Genomic DNA, 20,168 nt, shown 5'->3' with positions numbered 1-20,168 from the left:
GGCAAAACAAAAACTACATCAATTGCAAGAACACTTAATGAAAATATTTGAATGGACAACTAAATGGTGAATAAAAAAATAAAAAGTACGTATTGATTTCACATACAACAATACTAGATATACGCATCTGTACTTTAATGGTGTGCAAATATTATATCACAATATTGCGAAATACCTAGTCACCCTGGATACAAAACTTAGACGGACTGCACTCGTCAAAAAGAAAAAATAATAAATAAAATTCAGAAACATGTATTGGCTATTGGGTAGAAACTCTGCTCTATCCACATATAACAAAATTCTAGTCTACAAGCAGGTATTCAGACCAGTTTATACTTAAGGGATACAACTTTATGGCTGCTCAAGCCCTAGCATTGTTGCACAAATACAGCGATTCCAAAATAAAATTTTAAGATGCGCCGTCAATGCGCCTTGTTATGTTCGCAGTCACGATCTTAAACTCGATCTCAGAATTGACTCAGTTCCCGCTTCAAAAATCTCTTATAGAAAGACTTTCTGACCATGTGAACACTGAAACTAGAGTTCTTGTCGCTCAAAGTAAATGGAAAGAAAGGCTTAAGCACAAAAACCCGTTCACCTTATACAGAAGCCAGACTCTCAACAATTTTATTCGCAGAGCACCATTAATTATTATACTCTGAACAGGGTATATTGTGTTTGTCATGAAGTTTGTAACACCTAGAAGGAAGCGTCGGAGGCCGTATAAGGTATGTATATAAATGATCAGTATGTTGAGCTGAGTCGATTTAGCCATGTCCGTCTATCTGTCTGTCCGTCTGTATATATATGAACTAGTTCCTCAGTTTTTAAGATATCGTTTTGAAATTATGCAAACGTCATTTTCTCTTCAAGCAGCTGCTCATTTGTCGGAACTGCCGATATCGGACCACTATAACATATAGCTGCCATATAAACCGAACGATCGGAATCAAGTTCTTGTATGGAAAACTTTCACATTTGACAATGTATCTTCACGAAATTTGGTATAGATAATTTTTTAGGGCAACAATGTAATCTCCGAAGTAACTGTTCAGATCGGCTCACTATAGCATATAGCTGTCATATAAACCGAACGATCGGAATCAAGGGCTTGTATAGATTACTGCTTAAGGTAATAATATAATCTCCGAAAAAATTGTTCAGATCGAATTACTATAGCGTATAGCTTCCGTACAAACTGTACACATAGTTACTAAAAGAAATGCACCTGTGAAGGGTATATCAGCTTCGGTGCAGACGAAGTTAGCGTTTTTTCTTGTTTTTTATTATATAATAAACAAAACAAATTGTTCATTAGTTTATTTTATGTTAACTAGTTACAGTGGCAATGAAATAAAAAATACAAAAGATCTGTACATGTCGGCGCTCAGTTCAGTCATAGTGTAAAATAAATTTTATGCTTTTAAGATTTGTACAAAATTGCTAATTTAAACTCTAGAGTACCAAGAAATTTAGTAGTCGTGATTCTCTCATTTCGGCGATTGCTAATTGCTTTCTTTGTATTCAGTTCAAGAAGAACTAGTAAAAAATCTCGAAAAAATGTTAGGAAGTCAGTATCAAAATCGATAAAGTTAATGAAGCAATCGATAATTAAAAAAAAAAAATATGAGTGCGATTTTCTGCGAATACAGTCGAAAAGATTGAAAAGCTTATACTGAGCTGTTGTATTAAGAGGTTGCATGGATTTCATCAGGTTAAATACAGCCTTTTTCAATACATTCTTTCTTATATCGAAAATTAATAATTTATTAGAATTTTTTGACCATCGCAAACTTACACCAAATAACAAAGGTACTCTGAAATTTAAAAAAAAAATATATTTTAAACTAGGCCATTGCGACGCCATTTCCGATGACCCCACGCAAAAAAGCTGCGGTTGCGTTGGCAGGATAACTTCTTACTGGATCATTTAAAGTGAAACCCTTGTGGAAAAATTGTCGTGATCGGACTATAACTTTTCAAGGTCCCTGATATCGAACACGAAGAACTCAGTGCCTAACCTAACATAACCTAATTTTTCACCGAAAATATCGGTAAATCTCTCAGACATTTTCATGTAATTTATAGGGCGTCATTTTTATACTCTCGCAAAAAAGTTGCTAATAACAGTATCTCGATTATCACTTTATCATGCGAGAGTATAAAATGTTCGGTGACACCCGAACTTAGCCATTCCTTACTTGTTTTTTTTTTTCAAATAGCTATAATCGAAAAAAAAATCTTCTTCCAAGTATTTAAGAATTTTATCTAAAGGACCTGTGTACAATTTCATAATGATGAATAGTTCTCGAGAAATCTTACCAACCGACTTCAAAAACACTAAGAAACGAGAAAAACGGGTTTAAAGACGGCCCACTCAGCCAAGTTAGCCTCGAGCGCACAAGTTCTCAAGGCTGTATCTCCGAAACTTTTACTCGGATCAACTTGAAATTTAGGACAATATTCGAGAGGTGTTGTGGAATTTAATAAGGCAATGGACTCGTGTAACTCCTTGGCAGTGTGTTCCCTAACCTTGAGAAGCAGTTATAAGTTTTCTAATTCAGTGAATCTGAACTAGCAAAGTCTGTTAATGCCTTCCGCTTCAGGTTCAGAAGACTGGACTATTAGTACAAATAGCAAATAGAACGATTTACTATAGGCATGCAATCGTAATGAAGTAAAACCATACCTTGCTGAAGAACAATCGTTAATTACTGAAGGAGTAAATTTTCCCAAAACTTTCCATATAAATTTAAATGACACTGCTGACTTGCACTATCGACCGTTGAAAATACTTATTTCAAGCGACGCTGCTGTCGGTAGACCTAATCGCCTCCGTCTGTGCATAAGGAACGCTAGCAGTGCTGGCTACACTGGGCAACGCTGAGCAACGAAAGGCTGCATTTTTCGTTAAAAACTTCAGAGGCAGCCAAAGTTTTAAATAAACCCTTCGTTGTTCCCCAGAGCTACGTATATTTTTTGGCTGCTTAACTTTGACTTGAAAGCAAATAAAAATAGACTTTTCGCCAGGCATTTTATTTGCGCAAAATCCATTTTAGGTTTTTTGTCAAAATTCCCGTAACCCAAATACACTTTCAGCTGCACTTCCTGGCGCTATTTAGGGTATAGTTTCCTGCGCGCATTGCAATTCTCAAAATATACACAAATGTACGTATGTAGCATATATACAATTAAGCATAAAAGTGCATATGTATTCAAGATTATATACATATGTATGTATGTACTTTTGTACACATATAAATAAACTCAGTGGGAATGCATGCTGCTCTAAAATAACTAACAACAGCAGCAATAACAGCAAAATATCCCGGTAATATGGATAAAAAGAGGATACAATAGCATTAAGGTGAAAGCAGGATAAGCTGTTCACAGCAACAACAATACGCAGCGCCAAGCAGTAATAGCGAAATCGGCCAGAACAGATGCCAGGATCTTAGTGCTAGACACCAGGACGCCAGGACATTTAAGTTCCACCATTTATTGTGCATGGCAAGCAGATCCCGCCACCATCAGTGTGTGTTGGAGTATTTCAAATTGCATGCTCCAGTTGTGCAGTCTGTAACGTGGGTCGCCGCCCACGCGTCTCCCAAATTCTTCGTTGAGCACCCCATGCATAAGCACAACTATTTGCTCGTCTGTTGTCTGTCCGTGAGCTGCTTGGAAAAAATGCTGTTGCATGGTACAAGCAGCAAAACGCTTGGATTAAAGTTACCATAAATTTTATGGACAATAAATCAGCTGCAAGGTTGCTTAGAACTCCGGTAGGTATATGTTAAACGCATACGTGCATGTGTGAGTGGGGATTCAAATTACTGTACCGTGGCTGTAGGTTGCAAGCGTATAAAGTGCGAAGAAAGCAAATTTCCTGAAATGAGCTTTTAAGAAATTAAAGCTTCACCCGTGAAGTGCTAATAAATAACTTAAATGATAACGCAGTTAAGTGCGGGAATAGTTGGGGAATTTAACAGCATGTCAGTATGCAAGCATGTACCGTTGTACACTGAAAATCGCAAATAATCGGAAGTTTTTGTTAATGTGTCTCTAGTAAAAAGTGCAGAACTTATGTGTGGCAAGTAAACGCATTTTTGGCTGGATGCGTATCTATAACTAATGCTGATAGAATAATTTGTCAAATTAAATAAATTGTATTCTTATTATTCTCAGCAAGCTTCGTAGCGTAGTAATTTGAGAGTAAAAATAAAAAGAAAAAAACAAAAGTTGTTATATCTCATTCTATCCAAAGGCATTTATTGTTTTGTTAACCAAGCGGTGGGCAGTAGGTACAGAAGTATGTATATATTGAAGAGAACTCTCCGATCTTTTTATTGAAATAATTTTATCTTTTTACTGTCTGTCTGGATGCTATTAAACAATTTGTAGTAGTATATTATACTAGCCACAACTCGAATAGTTTTGAAAGAGCGCCAGCAGCCCTTGAGAGTTCTATAGACTTGTTGTTTTAGTGTTATCTTTCTATTATAATTTTTTAAATATTCAGTCAGTATTTACTTAGATTTTCATTTATTCGAAATTGACGAGTATGATAAATAACATAATGTCACCCCAAAGGGCTAATTGGCTTATTAATAATTTTACTACTCTGAAAAAATATAAAGTAACAAGAAAAGCAACGTATTCATCGCAACGCATGATAATTTGAATTTATAATTGTGATTTTTGGCTATGTGATATTCTATCTCTAACTCATTCACTCAGTGTGATTCTTCAGAAAGAATCGATTGATCTGATTGTAGCGTTCCGAAATCGAAGACAAAAAGCTGAGGAATATTTTCGATCTATTTATTCAGACACGAAAAAAATGGCGGCAAGGTGAAAGCTGACAAAGGAAAACCAGCAATCTGCGACCGACAAACTAAACGCGAAAAATTCAAAGGCCTTTTGAATAATGACAACGACGTGCGACGATTGAAACTTAAAGGTGAACTTGATCACTGGCATTGGGGGCAGAAGCAAAACTCAAAAGACAACAAGCTACCGACTAATGCATTGGAAACGTTTTAGATCTGCGATGTAGACCTACACATACCGAATAATTCATAGTTTTCTTCCCATATTCTGCACACTTTCTGTGACGAATGCGAGCTCTGAACGCTCTTTTTCGACACTTCACCGCATAAAAACGTGGCTGAGGTAGAACATGTTTCAAGATAGATTGAACGGCCTGGCATTGCTTTACACGCATCATGACATTGATGCCAATGCAGAGGAAGTTATCGAAAGATTCTCAAAACATGGCCCACATCGTTTTGTTTTGTGAAATTTTTCTATTCAATACACGAACTGACTACAGTATAATACATTGCAATAAAGTAGCTCACCCGCACCTCTACGATTTATAATGTGCTTAAATAACATAGGTATTTTTACAGACGAAATTTCTTTCGGGAAATATTTTTGATACTATAAAACAATGGTTTTTTATGAAAGTTAAGTGCTTAAAAACTATGGAATATTCTATATGGTTTATGAAGAAATGAATAGTTGAAACACCGACTTTTGGACGCCCATATATCGACAAAGGACTTTGAGCCTATCACAAATTGGTTGAGGCGACAAATACGAGTATCCATTCTCGCCAATTTACTCACTCCGCTCAAGGAATGAATACTCAAAAGTTGTAACCGTAATCATGCCAAAGCTGATCAATGAAGCCAAAATCAGGTAATTTGCTTCAACCATTTCTTAGTCCACAACTCTGGCTATTTGCGTTCGTCAATATGTTTAACCGCACCCATTCTGTTGCAAATGCACTATTGTGAATATTTTCAGTGATTTTTGTGAATAGTTTTTGTTACTGAAAATCATCTACGTATTTATTGGATATTTATCGTTCGCAAAGATAATTTTGCCCATCATCATTTTATATATAGTATTTATTGGTATTGGGAGCCCAAAACCCCTCATCCAATTTTGGTTCTAAAGTTGTTTTTTTTTTCTTAACTAGATATTTGTATGAAATATCAAGCTTCCAGTACGTTAATATATCTATTTTTTGACCCAAACTAGTTTGCTAATACCAATTTACAGTCATTATGCGACTGTGATATTAGAGGCTAATCTAAGGGTCCATCTCAGTGTGAAATTTTTGAAAAATCGATTTTTTTTGTTGCATTATCGGAAGGCATACACGGCGATAAATATTCTGTCAATTGAAATCGAAATTCAAATTATTACGGTCGCTACAGTGTTTCTTGTAGAAAATAAACAGAGTGGGGAAAATAGCGACTCCAACTTTTAAATGCGTTTTTCTCAGAATGGTGTTTTTCAAAACGGTTTCCACTCTCAAAAAAAGTTTTGAAGATATCTAGTTCCAATTTAGAGAGAACATTTTTAACATCATTCGCTTTCGCGCAATAGAAGCTGTTATTTTTTTTGAAAGCTTCCTATTTTTTCTACGAAAAATTGTCACAAAAAAGGGCGAAATTCGATAAAACCTCCGCCATTTTGTCAAATTTCAAAAAAACAAAAAAAAAGCTTCCATAGTGCGATTGTGCGACTTTCATACAACTTAATAATTTTTATTTAAGACCATCATGGGCATCGTACTGGACCTTTTTTCGTATGTGTCATTTCAACAATTTATTTAACTATTACACACCCAATTAATAAACATAAAAATCACTTTGTATTTGTAATGAATGTATTTATTTCTTCTTCTTAATTGGCGTAGACACCGCTTACGCGATTATAGCCGAGTTAACAACAGCGCGCCAGTCGTTTCTTCTTTTCGCTACGTGGCGCCAGTTGGATATTCCAAGCGAAGCCAGGTCCTTCTCCACTTGGTCCTTCCAACGGAGTGGACATCTTCCTCTTCCTCTGCCTCCCCCGGCGGGTACTGCGTCGAATACTTTCAGAGCTGGAGTGTTTTCATCCATCCGGACAACATGGCCTAGCCAGCGTAGCCGCTGCCTTTTAGTTCGCTGAACTATGTCAATGTCGTCGTATATCTCGTACAGCTCATCGTTCCATCGAATGCGATATTCGCCGTGGCCAATATGCAAAGGACCATAAATCTTTCGCAGAATTTTTCTCTCGAAAAATCGAAATAATTCGCACACCCTCTTAGCACATCAGTCGGAAAATTTTCCTTCAGATTTGTTGAGTAGTGTAATTACACACTGAGCAGAGGAAAAACCCTTCGGAGATCTTATAAAATATATATATAACTGATCAGCGTTACCTGCTGAATTTATTTAGATATACCCGTTAGTCCGTCTGTATATAAGCGAACTAGTCTCTCCGTTTTTGAGTTATCGATCTAAAATTATTCACAAGTCCTTTTCTCTCCAAGGACGATCGGAATTGCAATTATAAAAAACTGCTTCATCTTTACGAAAATTGGCATAGGCAATTGTCTAAAGCTATTGCGCATCCTCCAAAGAAATTGTTCAGATCGACTTACTGTAGCAGATAGTTGACAGCGTGAAGGCCTGAGTCAATTTAGCTTTGTCCGCATGTCTTGTTTGGCCGTCTGTACGCCTACTTGTCAGTATATAAGCGAACTAGTCCCCCACCTTTTTAGCTATCGATCTGAAATTTTACGAATGTGCGTTTTTCTCCAAGAAGCTGCTCAATTGACGGAACCGCTGCTATCGAACCACTTGCGCTATAGCATATACATAGCTTCCATTCAAACTGAACAATCGGAATAATGTATTGTGTGGAAATGTTTTTTGTTTAACGAGATATCTTCGAGATATTTGAAATATGTTATTGTCTAAAGTAATAATGTGATCTCGAAAGAAATTGTTCAGATCGGATCACTATGGCATATAACTGTCATACAATCGACCGATTAAAATCTGGTGAGTTCTGGTGCTACCATAATTAGCATTTTTCTTGTTCTTTTTAATTTGTTTTCACTTCTTTCTAATTTTAACATAAACATTTTTTAGTTTCCTACATTGCGCTAAGATGATAGATATTTCTGCTGGCACAAAAATACCAAACACAATTAATATATAAAGTTCAAGTGACACCTGAAAATAGAGTGAAATAACCTTCTATTTACTCTTACAAGACTATTGCTATAACAACATATCAGTGAGCAAGTGACTCAATTAAAATCGAAAAATAAGATTGCTGCACGAAACAGCGAAATTCATTTGCTTTAAATTCTGAAATCTTGAAAATCTGAAATTAAGCCTTATCTAGATAATGGATTGTAAAAATCTAGTGAATCTAAACACACACATATGCGTTTTGGCACTCACCTTGTGTCCTGGCGCATAGCAAGAGGCAAAAGTAGGACAGCAACTCCGTCAGCTTCATTTTTCATTCGTATGTGGTGTATTGCGCTGCAACGTATACACGAATGTGTGTGTGTGTGTGTGTGTTTATGTGAAAATTGTTAAATACTCAAGTGCGATTGTGCAGCTGCTTGATTGTTCTCAATGTTTTGCTATTTTGCTCCGGCCGCTTGCTGTGCTGTGGTTATTGTTCTTGTGATTACTGTTGCTGTTGCTGCTATTATTTTCAAGCGACTGCTCTAAGCCGCAACTACTGCTGGCTTGTCAAGTGTTGCATTCCACGAAAAGTCCCATTTGCACAAACTATTTTTAAGCTTTTTACTTTCACACAGCTTTTCATGGTCGTGGTTGCAATTTTTGCCTATCTCTACACCGACTGAAATTTATTTGATTTTATTTTTGTTTACCGTCGGCACTTCATGCATACATACATTATGTAGGTATGTGTGTAAAACCATATTTCGAAAGTTTTCCTTTATTGCGCACACAAAGTTGTTTCAATGCCACTGCAAATAATTGAAATTTTATATTTTAATTACATATCTATACATACTGATACATATATATATATATGAATATGATACTCGTATGTGCATGTGTATGTGTTGGCAAAAAATTCGTAAAATTTAATAAATGAAGCAGACAATAGTCTGCGTTTCCTAGAAGTTCGTTAGTTCAATGCATGAAACATTTTGAATTCTTACCGCAATTTAAATAAATATCAATGGAAAATCAAATAAAACCAGTAAGAAATTAGGTTAAGGAATTATTAAGTCAATCTTTTCTCCATTTATTTCTTTTAATGGAAGCCACTTTTGCTTCGAAAATATTTTAAAGTGTTGCCAGCTTATGGCAATTTTTTTTTGTCAGATTTGATATCACCTTCATTGCACATGGTCGAGTATATAAAATACGATATTGAGTCACGTTTTATTAATATTTTATTTTTTCTGTGCAATCCAACCGCAATACTTCTACACGAATTTCGCAATATGCCAGTGTAGTTGTGTAAAATATAGAACAATTTAAAAAATATTTTACTTTGAACTTCTGTTTTCAAACCAATAATAGCACATACATAAGTTATAAGTGTGTATTAGTTATTGTGTAGAAGTATTTACTTATAGACTTACTTTAAAAGCACTTTAAGCTTATTTAATAAAATATTGTAAAGAAAAGTAGCGAATGTAGAAAAATTCAAGAGTATAAAGGAGAATTATTCATCATCGGCGTATAGTAGGTGGTACTCTATAAGATGCTCTTGATCACAATATTTATTTTTGTGTCTTCAAAGTAATCCCCACCAGAAGTAATCCATATACTTATGCTGACGCTTTTTCCAGTCCTTGAAAGCACTTTTTGGGATGGTCTTCAGCTCCTTCAGCGAAATTTGTTTTATCTATTCGATAGACTACAAATAGGTTTCACGGAGTGGCAATATCAGTTTCGGGAACAAGAAAAAATCACACGGAGCCAAATCTGGTGAATATGGTGGTAGATCGATGGTATTCATTGCATTTTTGCTTTTATATTTGGTCTCTATTTGAAAAGAAACTGTGTTCTACCAGTGTGTCAGCATCCTATTGTGCATTGTGTAGGTCGTTACAATTACCAGAAAAAAGCCAAGTTTACTACTATGATCGAAAAACAAGACTTTGTTCGAAATTTTTAAATTTTTAATTTATTCACCAATATCCATGTCGTACTCTTCAAAGTAAATTACCTTGTCCCCAATATATTTGTGCCTACATTTTTTCCAATCTTCAAAACAGCTGTTAAAGTCAATTTCCGGAATAGCCTTCAATACTCGCAGTGATTCACGTTTAATATCTTCACTTGACTTAAAAAGTTTTCCACGGAGCAGTCGTTTGTATTTGCTGAATAGTCACACGGAGCTAAATCGGGCGAATACGATGATTGAAGCGAAAAATCACGAAAAATTAATGTAATATGCAACTGTGCATTGTCGTGGTGCAAAAACCAAGAGTTATCGTCCCAAAATTCCGGCCTCTTTTTATAAATAGCTTCGAGCAAACGTCGCATAACACTCAAATGATAGTCCTCGTTGACAGTTTAGTCGGTCGGAAGGAATTCGTAGTGGACCACACCTCGATAATCGAAGAAAATTTGACCTGATTTTGGCTCCAGCTTACCTTCGCTATTCGGCCGATTGATCGTGTGTTTCCGGATCCTAAGCACAGACCCAAGACTTATCACCAATAATAATATGTTTCATGAAATCTTGGGTCGCTAACGCGGCGCTGTTTTTAAAAGATTGAGTGATGTTGGAAATAATCGTGCGTTCACTTTCCTAAGGTCTAAATTATCTTTCAAAATGGTTATAACTGATCCTTCCGATATTTAAAAGATGCCAGTAAGATCTCTGATTTATTTTGTTGGCGTGTTGATCATCAGTTGATGTTGACGGCCGTCCTGAACCCTCCCACATTCTGAACGTTTCAGCACTAGAAGTTTCATTTCGTACGTAATATTTGATGGAATTTCTTTGTTGAATAATTTCACTCATCGCAAAAATCGCCGAATGCACTTAATGAACTTCAGAAAAACAAGCGTATACTAAACAGTAATGATTATTTCGATGTGACATTGGGCACAGATATCACTGACAGTCAAAGCAACCTAGAAAAAATATTTCGACGAATATGTTTTCGCGCAAAATTTAAGTTAAAGAGTCTTACTATTTTATGCCCACTGCAGAACACCACAAATATCGATAAATAAGTGAGTCATTTGAATGAAATTGAGAAATCATGTGTTTCTACAGTGTATCCTTGTGCCTTAAATGGCTGAATTTCGATGAAATCTTGGCTAGCCCCATATACCTAATATTAAGATATTCAAATATACAACTGCATTTACTATTTACGTAATGATGATTGTATGTGAGGCACGTTATTGAAACTCATTTAGCAAATTTCACTGTTAACATTATGTGATAATGCTAAAAACAGATAATATCTGGTCAGTACTACCCCTATCTCCGATATTCCTAACATAAGATTTTCAAACTTCCGCTTCGCTTTATACCTAAATATAAGTGAATATGTAAGATTTAGCAAAATGTAATTTCTAGACTAGAATACCCGCCTTTCCTCGTAATCTGAAAATAAGTCGTTTGTTCAAAATATTTAATCAGTTTTTTCCTATGACCTTTGTTGATTTGCATTTAAATAATTGCTGCTATTCCTGATTAAAATTTACCTTGAAACGAAGGGTCAAGCGTGGGTCTTTAATGTAATGAGAATTCAAAGGTCATATGTATATGAGAGACGAAAATAAAACAAACTGCAATTTCTGCAACGCATTAGTTGAGGAGAAGTTGGCCGCCAGCAAATGTTACGACATTACTGTTGCATTAATCAATGACGAAGGTCAACTGCCACCTACAAGGAATCTAAGTGCTTGAATAACTAAAACCGTTAGTCAGCACGGCAAAACAGTGTAGCAATTTGTCTTGCATTTGGCGGCATTCTTAATGGCTGACGCAGCGCAAGGTGTTGCACGAATACATTTGCATATCTATACGGGGGCAAATGGTGCACACAATAAATTTACTGTTATGCTAAGTAAGGTGCAATAAAGCGGTTGCAAGAAAATGGCAAAATGGCATACCGCGAAAAATGTCACCCATTACTTGACATTTCAAGTAGAATTATATAAAAAAAGAAGAAAAGTAGCAAACAATAAAAATTAGTTCTGGCTAAAATTGGCTACAAAGTGCAGTGGCAATTTATACAAATACACATACAACTGTACATATTTACCTTAGTCTAATTTTATATATGTGTATACTCTGTGTGTGGTAGCACGCAACCCACATGCCACAACGCGGTCACAGTGCTTGCGAGTATGGTGTGTCCGCTCAAATCAAGCGCTGCCATGCTCTAGCCGACGACTTTCAGACATATTCACCTTACTAATTTACATTTTATGTCATGTCATGAACGTAATTGAAATTTCCTACCGCTAAAAAGGCAACAATGGGGAGTGAAGTGCTATACCACCGGCGACGGTGAGTGGAAATGCGCTGCTGGCGTGTTGACTCAGCGCATACATGCACAGCGGCGTATGTATGTTTATGTGCCATAGTTTATGCATATGTAAGTGTGTTTGTGTAGAAAACTCCTGCCTGCATTTGGTTGCATTTGCCTTTTTGCAGTCTGTCTCCCCCTCGCGTTGCACTGTGGCTAATTACAAACAGCGAAAACAATTCATTTTCATGTTCCCTTTCGCCACTCTGCGGCTCCACCAGCATTTTACTCGCCTCGCTGCATTCTATTTGCTGCACTTTTCTTTCTTTCTTTCTTATATTCATACCTTTTTTGTTTGCTGACGTTCATATTCTATTTCTGTTGCAATGGCGTCATTATTATTTAGCCTCTCTGCTTCTCCCCCTGCCTGTAAGTATAATTTTTGCTTTTTGCATAGAACGTCTGTGGCGCTGTTGGCGTAAAAGGTGGAGCAGCAAGGCAGAAAGAACAAAAAGTCAGAAATGGAAGTTGCAACTTTATTGTTATTACTAAGTGTTCGTTTATGTTGATTGTACGCATACATATATGAATATACTTAAGTCAAGTGTGTAGAAGAAAGGAAAACTTTTTGTTGGCGCTCCCACAAAACTAATTTTTACTACAATTTCAAATGCTGAACTAAAATATAAATTCATCTGACATATTTGATGAAATGCGTACCCATGCACATATAAGATTATAAAAAAAAATAATATAAAGTAGATTTTAATAAAAATTTGAAGAAAAACTTCAATATTATTAGATATTTTTAAAGATTTTAAAACATCGTGAGCATTTTAGATAGTGTATGTTATTAAATGATATTTTTTTTTTTTGCTGTTGAGGGGGTGGAAAATTGCTTCCGCAACATCATAGCTGTCGTCCCATTTAAGGAACCGCGTTTGCATTACTTCAGGGTATCGTTCCATTTTTCTCATTGAAAGATTTACATACGCATCCAGGTCCCGTTCCTTTCGGCGTAGCGAAATTGCTGCGTATTTCTGGATTATCCGCCAATTCTTTTCGCTCTCCAGCATGACAACTATTAAATTGTCCACATTTATTGGGCAAACCAGGTCTTCTACGGTGGTGCGTTCCGCCATTTTGTGTCGTTTTCTGTCGCGTCGTTATATAGGCATGATGACTCTTCGACTTTACCCATTCCATGAAGGTAAGTTCTGAAATTTCCATATCGGGATAGCAGCTCTATTTTGTAGAAGTCGACTTCTCAAATTTGCGACTTGTCCATAAGTTTAAATCTCTTATGAGTCTGCCCATCCATTTGGCACGACTCTCATTCCCTCATCTTCGTTTCTGTACGGTTATCGTGTATTTCTTTATTTGGTCAATTGCTTTTATTTTTTTCATCAGCTTTCTTTAACAACCACAGTATTTTTCTTTCGTTAGCTAGAAGGTCAATAGAACATTACCACTAAAGACTATTCTTTTTTTCTTAAAAATTTTATAATGCAATAAAAAAACATTATAAATTGGAAAACTCATTTGCAGGAATATTACTGCCCTACAAATTTGGTCTTTTAATATGTTTTTTTTTTTGCCACACCCCAATATATCGGGTGATTTTTTAAGAGCTTGATAACTTTTTTTTAAAAAAAAACGCATAAAATTTGCAAAATCTCATCGGTTCTTTATTTGAAACGTTAGATTGATTCATGACATTTACTTTTTGAAGATAATTTCATTTAAAACCGCGGCTGCGTCTTATGGTCCATTATCCAATTTTGGGCAACTTTTTAGCATTTCGGCCGGAAAGCCCGAATTTTTCGGAAATTTGTCTTCCAAAGCTGGAATAGTTGCTGGCTTATTTCTGTAGACTTTAGACTTGACGTAGCCCCACAAAAAATAGTCTAAAGGCGTTAAATCGCATGATCTTGGTGGCCAACTTACGGGTCCATTTCTTGAGATGAATTGTTCTCCGAAGTTTTCCCTCAAAATGGCCATAGAATCGCGAGCTGTGTGGCATGTAGCGCCATCTTGTTGAAACCACATGTCAACCAAGTTCAGTTCTTCCATTTTTGGCAACAAAAAGTTTGTTAGCATCGAACGATAGCGATCGCCATTCACCGTAACGTTGCGTCCAACAGCATCTTTGAAAAATACGGTCCAATGATTCCACCAGCGTACAAACCACACCAAACAGTGCATTTTTCGGGATGCATGGGCAGTTGGCCACAAGATCATGCGATTTAACGCCTTTAGACTATTTTTTGTGGGTCTACGTCAAGTCTAAAGTCTACAGAAATAAGCCAGCAACTATTCCAGCTTTGGAAGACAACATTTCCGAAGAAATTCGGGCTATTCCGGCCGAAATGCTCGAAAAAGTTGCCCAAAATTGGACTTTCCGAATGGACCACCTAAGACGCAGCCGCGGTCAACATTTAAATGAAATTATCTTCAAAAAGTAAATGTCATGAACCAATCTAACGTTTCAAATAAAGAACCGATGAGATTTTGCAAATTTTATGCGTTTTTTTTTAAAAAAAGTTATCAAGCTCTTAAAAAATCACCCGATATAAACTTACAAACATGCAGCAGGTTTAATAATTTTCGAAAAAAATGTGATAAATATGTAAAGTAGAAAGATTTGCGCGATTAAGTTAATATATGTATAGTCTTATTATAGTACTCCCACCACCAACAATATACACTTCTCTCTTCATTCTTTCTTTTCCTGTCTTACTTATATATATCTTTTTCTCATTCATAATTTCCATACTTGCTAATTGATCTTTCCTTACATTACATTCTCTCTCTTTCTCTTAAATAATAATAACAACAACAATAAACATTTGCACTCATTAGTTTTAAGCTCGCATATATTATGTTAACTTCCTTGCTGTAAGGATTGGAAATTGAATTTAATTAAAAAAGTTACACGCGAAAAGAACGGAGTTGTCAATATATTTAAAATTTTTCCGATATTTTTTATAATGTCGTCTCCTCCATATTGTATAATATTAAAAACGAAATATGATGATCATTGAATAATTTTATCTACCACTGTATGCTAATGTGATACTGAGTTACGTAAACATTTATTTTCAGTCATGACGTTAACCCCAGTTGTATCGACAAATATTTTGTTAAAACAGCTGCATTTCTATATACCTGTCAAGCATATTAAGCGTATAAAAAATATTAACTGTGTTAAAATATCATTTTGTTTTGAAGGCTATATTTGTTATGCCAATTATTATACTTCAAGTCGGTTAGTTGAATTTTTGAAGTCATGGCGTGTAGACCTAACACTTTTCAAAGAAGCTGATGACTTAAAACAAATACGGTATTCTAGTTTACAATGCAGTTGATGCAAATAATATCAGCAATGATGTTATTCGTAATATTTGTTTTACAAATAGCGCACTCTACTGGCTCGATATTTCAAACTCGACCAAGAAACCGCACATCATCGGGGAATTTAAGCGGAATAGCAATACCAATCTTGGCAACTAAAACATTGAAATGATCAAGCATCCATTTTTTTACTAAGTATATGTGATCTTTAAAATGAAGCAAATCTTGTTTTAAAATATAATGTACATATCTTCTTATGAAGAACCCTTATAGCTAATATTTAATAAAACATATAGACATACTTATATAATTTATGAAAATAATAAAGTTCAGCAAAATTCACGTAAATTGTGATCAGTATAAAAAAGAGAATTTAAAATATATGAAAATGCTTTAACATTTGAATAGACGTGGGCAAAAAATGGTAACACTTTTTAACTTAAATTTTGCGCGAAAACCTAAATGGGGTCGAAATATATTTTTTCTTGGTTAGTATGACTATCAGTGACATCTGTGCCAAATGTCACATCAAAATAATAATTGGTATTTAGTATACGCTTGATTTTCGGAAGTATATAAACTTCGATTTTTACGCTAAGTGAAATTATTCAACAAAGAAGTTCCACTAAATTTTGTGTGCGGAATCAAATTTTTGTTCAGAATATTGTAAAAGGCCTTCGACTATAATTGTTTGTTGCTATCAAGTGCTTTTGATTGGTACAAATTATTCAAAGAGGATCGAGAACGCGTTGATGACGATCCACGTCCAGGAAGGCCATCAACATAAACTGATAATTAACACGTCAATAACATATAAGAAATTGAGCTTGAGAATCAAGGATGAATAGTCAGAGATCTTACTGACATCGTTGGAATATAAAAAGTATCATTGAAAATCAAGTTGAAAGATCATTTGGGCCTAAGAAAAGTTAAAGTACATTGGTTCCAAACTCACTACATTTTTTCGAAAAACAACATCGCGCTAACGCCAGTGAAACAACGCTTTGCGACTACCAGGATGTCATTAAACGTATGGGTCTTGGATCTTTGTTTAAGACCCGGAAACAGGTCGATCTATCGGCCAAATGTGAGCCGAAGGCGGTTATCGAGGTTTGGTGCACTCCGACTACCTTTCGACCGACCAAACTGTCAATAAGGAATACTATTTGAGCTATTCATAAAAGAGGCCGAAATTATTAGCCGCCAGCTTTTGGTTTTTGCACCGTCGCATACGGCATTGATTCTTCAAGAGTTTTTCGTCAACCACCGTATTAGCTTATTTTAGCTCAGACAGTTTTACAAAAATACGAAAGACACTTCAATTGAATGTAAATATAAATTATTAAAGACATACAAAATTATCATTAATATACCTGAATTTTGTCTCATAATTTTTACAATTTTCACTCCTCAATTTTATTTAATTTAACTTTCTTTAATGATGCATAAGACTATTATTCCCACAGAATGCACAAATATATCAGACCGCAGACGGCAGCGTAAATAACAATCGCATGATAAAGTGATAATCGAGATTTCATTATCAGTCATTTACATATTTTTCAAAAATCGTATTTGTGTAAAGTTTTATTCCGCTATCATCATTGGTTCCTAATGTGTATATTATAAAGAGAAGGCATCAGATGGAATTCAAAATAGCGTTATATTGGAAAAAGGCGTGGTTATTAACCGATTTCACCCATATTTCGTACCTGTCATCAGGGTGTTAAGAAAATATTATATGCCGAATTTCATTGAAATCGGTCTAGTAGTTCCCGAGATATGGTTTTTGGTCCATAAGTGGGCGACGCCACTCCCATTTTCAATTTTTATAAAAAGTTTGGATGCAGCTTCCTTCTGCCATTTCTTCCGTAAAATTTAGTGTTTCTGACGTTTTTTGTTTGTCGGTTAACGCACTTTTAGTGATTTTCAACATAACCTTTGTATGGGAGGTGGGCGTGGTTATAATCCAATTTCTTCCATTTTTGAACTGTATATGGAGATGCCTGAAGAAAACGACTTTGTAGAGTTTGGTTGACATAGCTATAGTAGTTTTCGAGATATGTACAAAAAACTTAGTTGGGGGCGGGGCCACGCCCACTTTTCCAAAAACATTATGTCCGAATATGCCCCTCCCTAATGCGATCCTTTGTGTCAAATTTCACTTTAATATCTTTATTTATGGCTTAGTTATGACACTTTATAGGTTTTCGGTTTCCGCCATTTTGTGGGCGTGGCAGTGGGCCGATTTTGCCCATCTTCGAACTTAACCTTCTTATGGAACCAAGGAATACGTGTATCAAGTTTCATCATGATATCTCAATTTTTACTCAAGTTACAGCGGACGGGCAGACGGACGGACAGACGGAAGGACAGACGGACGGACGGACAGACAGACATCCGGATTTCAACTCTACTCGTCACCCTGATCACTTTGGTATATATAACACTATATCTGACTCTTTTAGTTTTAGGACTTACAAACAACCGTTATGTGAACAAAACTAGATATAATACTCTCCTTAGCAACTTTGTTGCGAGAGTATAAAAACGAGATAAATAAAATAGCTTTCGACTGAGCAACTAGTAAGTGCTTGTTAAGTGCCTTATTATATTTAGTGTGAATAAACTACAGAAATTTTAAGAGTTTTCATGTACACACTTGCCACAAATATTTTCCGATAACTTAAGTGTTATAAATTGCCAAAAATTGTGAGATTACCCAAAAGTGGCTTTGGAAAACAGCGGATGAAAGTTTTGCCACCCGCCTTATGGCCTAGACCTTGCCCTTTTTGATCTTGCTCTATTTTAGTTGTTGAACGCCCTCATAGGAATACGGTACACATCAGAACTCGATACAGCTTGATTCATTCTTGCCACCAAGTCAATTAAACCCTTTTAATGGAAATTACAAATTGCCAGCATCTGCTTCAAGTAGGCAATAGTTAGAATAATACTATAGTAAATATTAAAAATAAATATAAAATACATCACGAGTACAGTCATAGACCCAATTTTTTTTTTATATTTTTGCATTATATTAATGCTTTTATCTAACATAGTTAAAATAATCCGATTAAGGTGAAGTATACTGCTGTTCCTATTGGTGAAAAATTGAGAGTCGACTTTTTACAAGACTTTCTTAAGCCGAATTCGTCACCAAAAGAATCATTCGTCATAGTCAAGAATAGACAAAAACCACTTGATGTAAGGCCCAAACTATAAGCTCGATGCGTAAATACCGCCCAACAAAGCTGTCGTAGTAGTGTAGTAGTCACTATCTTTGTGTGGCCTGGCGCTTAATAGAAACATTGCTCTCCTATTGCCCAAAGCAGATCGCTTCTGAGCGATTTCTTATTTCAGACGGTTCAGTTTTTGAAAGTTCAGATCCGAACTAAACATTTGCCTTTAGAGGAGCAACTCATAGTACATGAGTTCTGACCGCCAAACTACAATTAGATCGTTACCGTTTTCTCAAATTTGTTCGAAATGGGCTCATATCGGCCAAGTGGCCATCTTTTACGCCAATTTCCGATGACCCGGTGCAGCTTTGCGCCTTGCTGATTGATTAGAATAGTCAAATGGTGTTAAATCGTATGACCTTGATACGCATTTGATTAGGTCATTTCTGGAAATTAACTAGTTTTCAAGTGAAACTTGAGGCCGCGCACCATCTTGTTGGAAATATAAATTGTTGGCGTGGATTTCATCAGATTTCGGGGAAAAAGTTGGTCAACATCGTGTTCTGAAGCTCGCTATTGATGGTAGCGGCAATTTTTGCCTCTGCTCGAAAGAAATAATTGATTGATTGATGCCGCCATACTGCACTCCGCGTGTTTACCCCCCCACACGAGGATTTGACTAACCCCAATAGCGACAGTTTTGTTTGTTTACTAAGCCATAAAGTCAAAAATGGGTCTTATCTGAGAGCATGATTTTTCGATGAAAACACAGAATACTCGTTAGGGTGGGTCGATTCCGGACTTTTTTCGATTCGGGATTTCTAATAGTGCGGAAAGGTTGCCTTAGTACTTCCTAATTCCAATGCAACTTTTTGTTTTGAGATCGGATTGCATCTTCAACCCCAACTCCGGCCTTGAAATTTCGGAAATTCGCCTAAAATCGTGAAATTGTCTACCTAGCGCCTGAAATACGCATCTCAGGGCAAAATGTATAAAACAAAAGTTATTTGTCACGTCATTTGCTACCGAAATGTGATCATGGCCGTAGGACGAACCGTTCCCGAGATACGAGCGAAAAGGCGGCGCGCCACAGCGCAAGGTGAAAATTGTTGCAGCTCTCAGCTAACCTGTATTGGTCACCCAGAACCCACCGCGTGGAAGTGGCTGCTCTTCAGGTTCCTCCCAAGCCCAACCCAACCAACCAACCATATGTCAGGCTTGTTTTAGTCTGAATCTGTGTCAAATTTCTTGATAAAATCAGATTTTGTACTAAACTTTGGCACTTGTTGCCTAGATTTCAGTGTAGAGCGTATAAAGCGATAACGAGATTGGGGGCCAATAACTTTAGA

At 36.1% G+C, this 20,168-nt stretch overlaps 1 protein-coding gene across 1 annotated transcript in view; it reads right to left on the bottom strand.

Moving 5' to 3' along the window:
- LOC126758794 (carbonic anhydrase-related protein 10) overlaps positions 1-20,168 on the bottom strand; it is a 171,246-nt gene that overhangs the window by 135,475 nt on the left and 15,603 nt on the right. The window contains exon 2 of the mRNA XM_050473176.1: positions 8,256-8,797. Coding sequence (XP_050329133.1) covers positions 8,256-8,313 — 58 coding nt within the window. The 5' untranslated portion in view covers positions 8,314-8,797. The remainder of the gene's footprint in view (positions 1-8,255; positions 8,798-20,168) is intronic.

Source organism: Bactrocera neohumeralis, chromosome 5 (assembly GCF_024586455.1).
Source record: "Bactrocera neohumeralis isolate Rockhampton chromosome 5, APGP_CSIRO_Bneo_wtdbg2-racon-allhic-juicebox.fasta_v2, whole genome shotgun sequence".
In the NCBI taxonomy this organism is placed as follows: domain Eukaryota; kingdom Metazoa; phylum Arthropoda; class Insecta; order Diptera; family Tephritidae; genus Bactrocera; species Bactrocera neohumeralis.
This window is presented reverse-complemented; position numbering and strand designations above follow the sequence as displayed.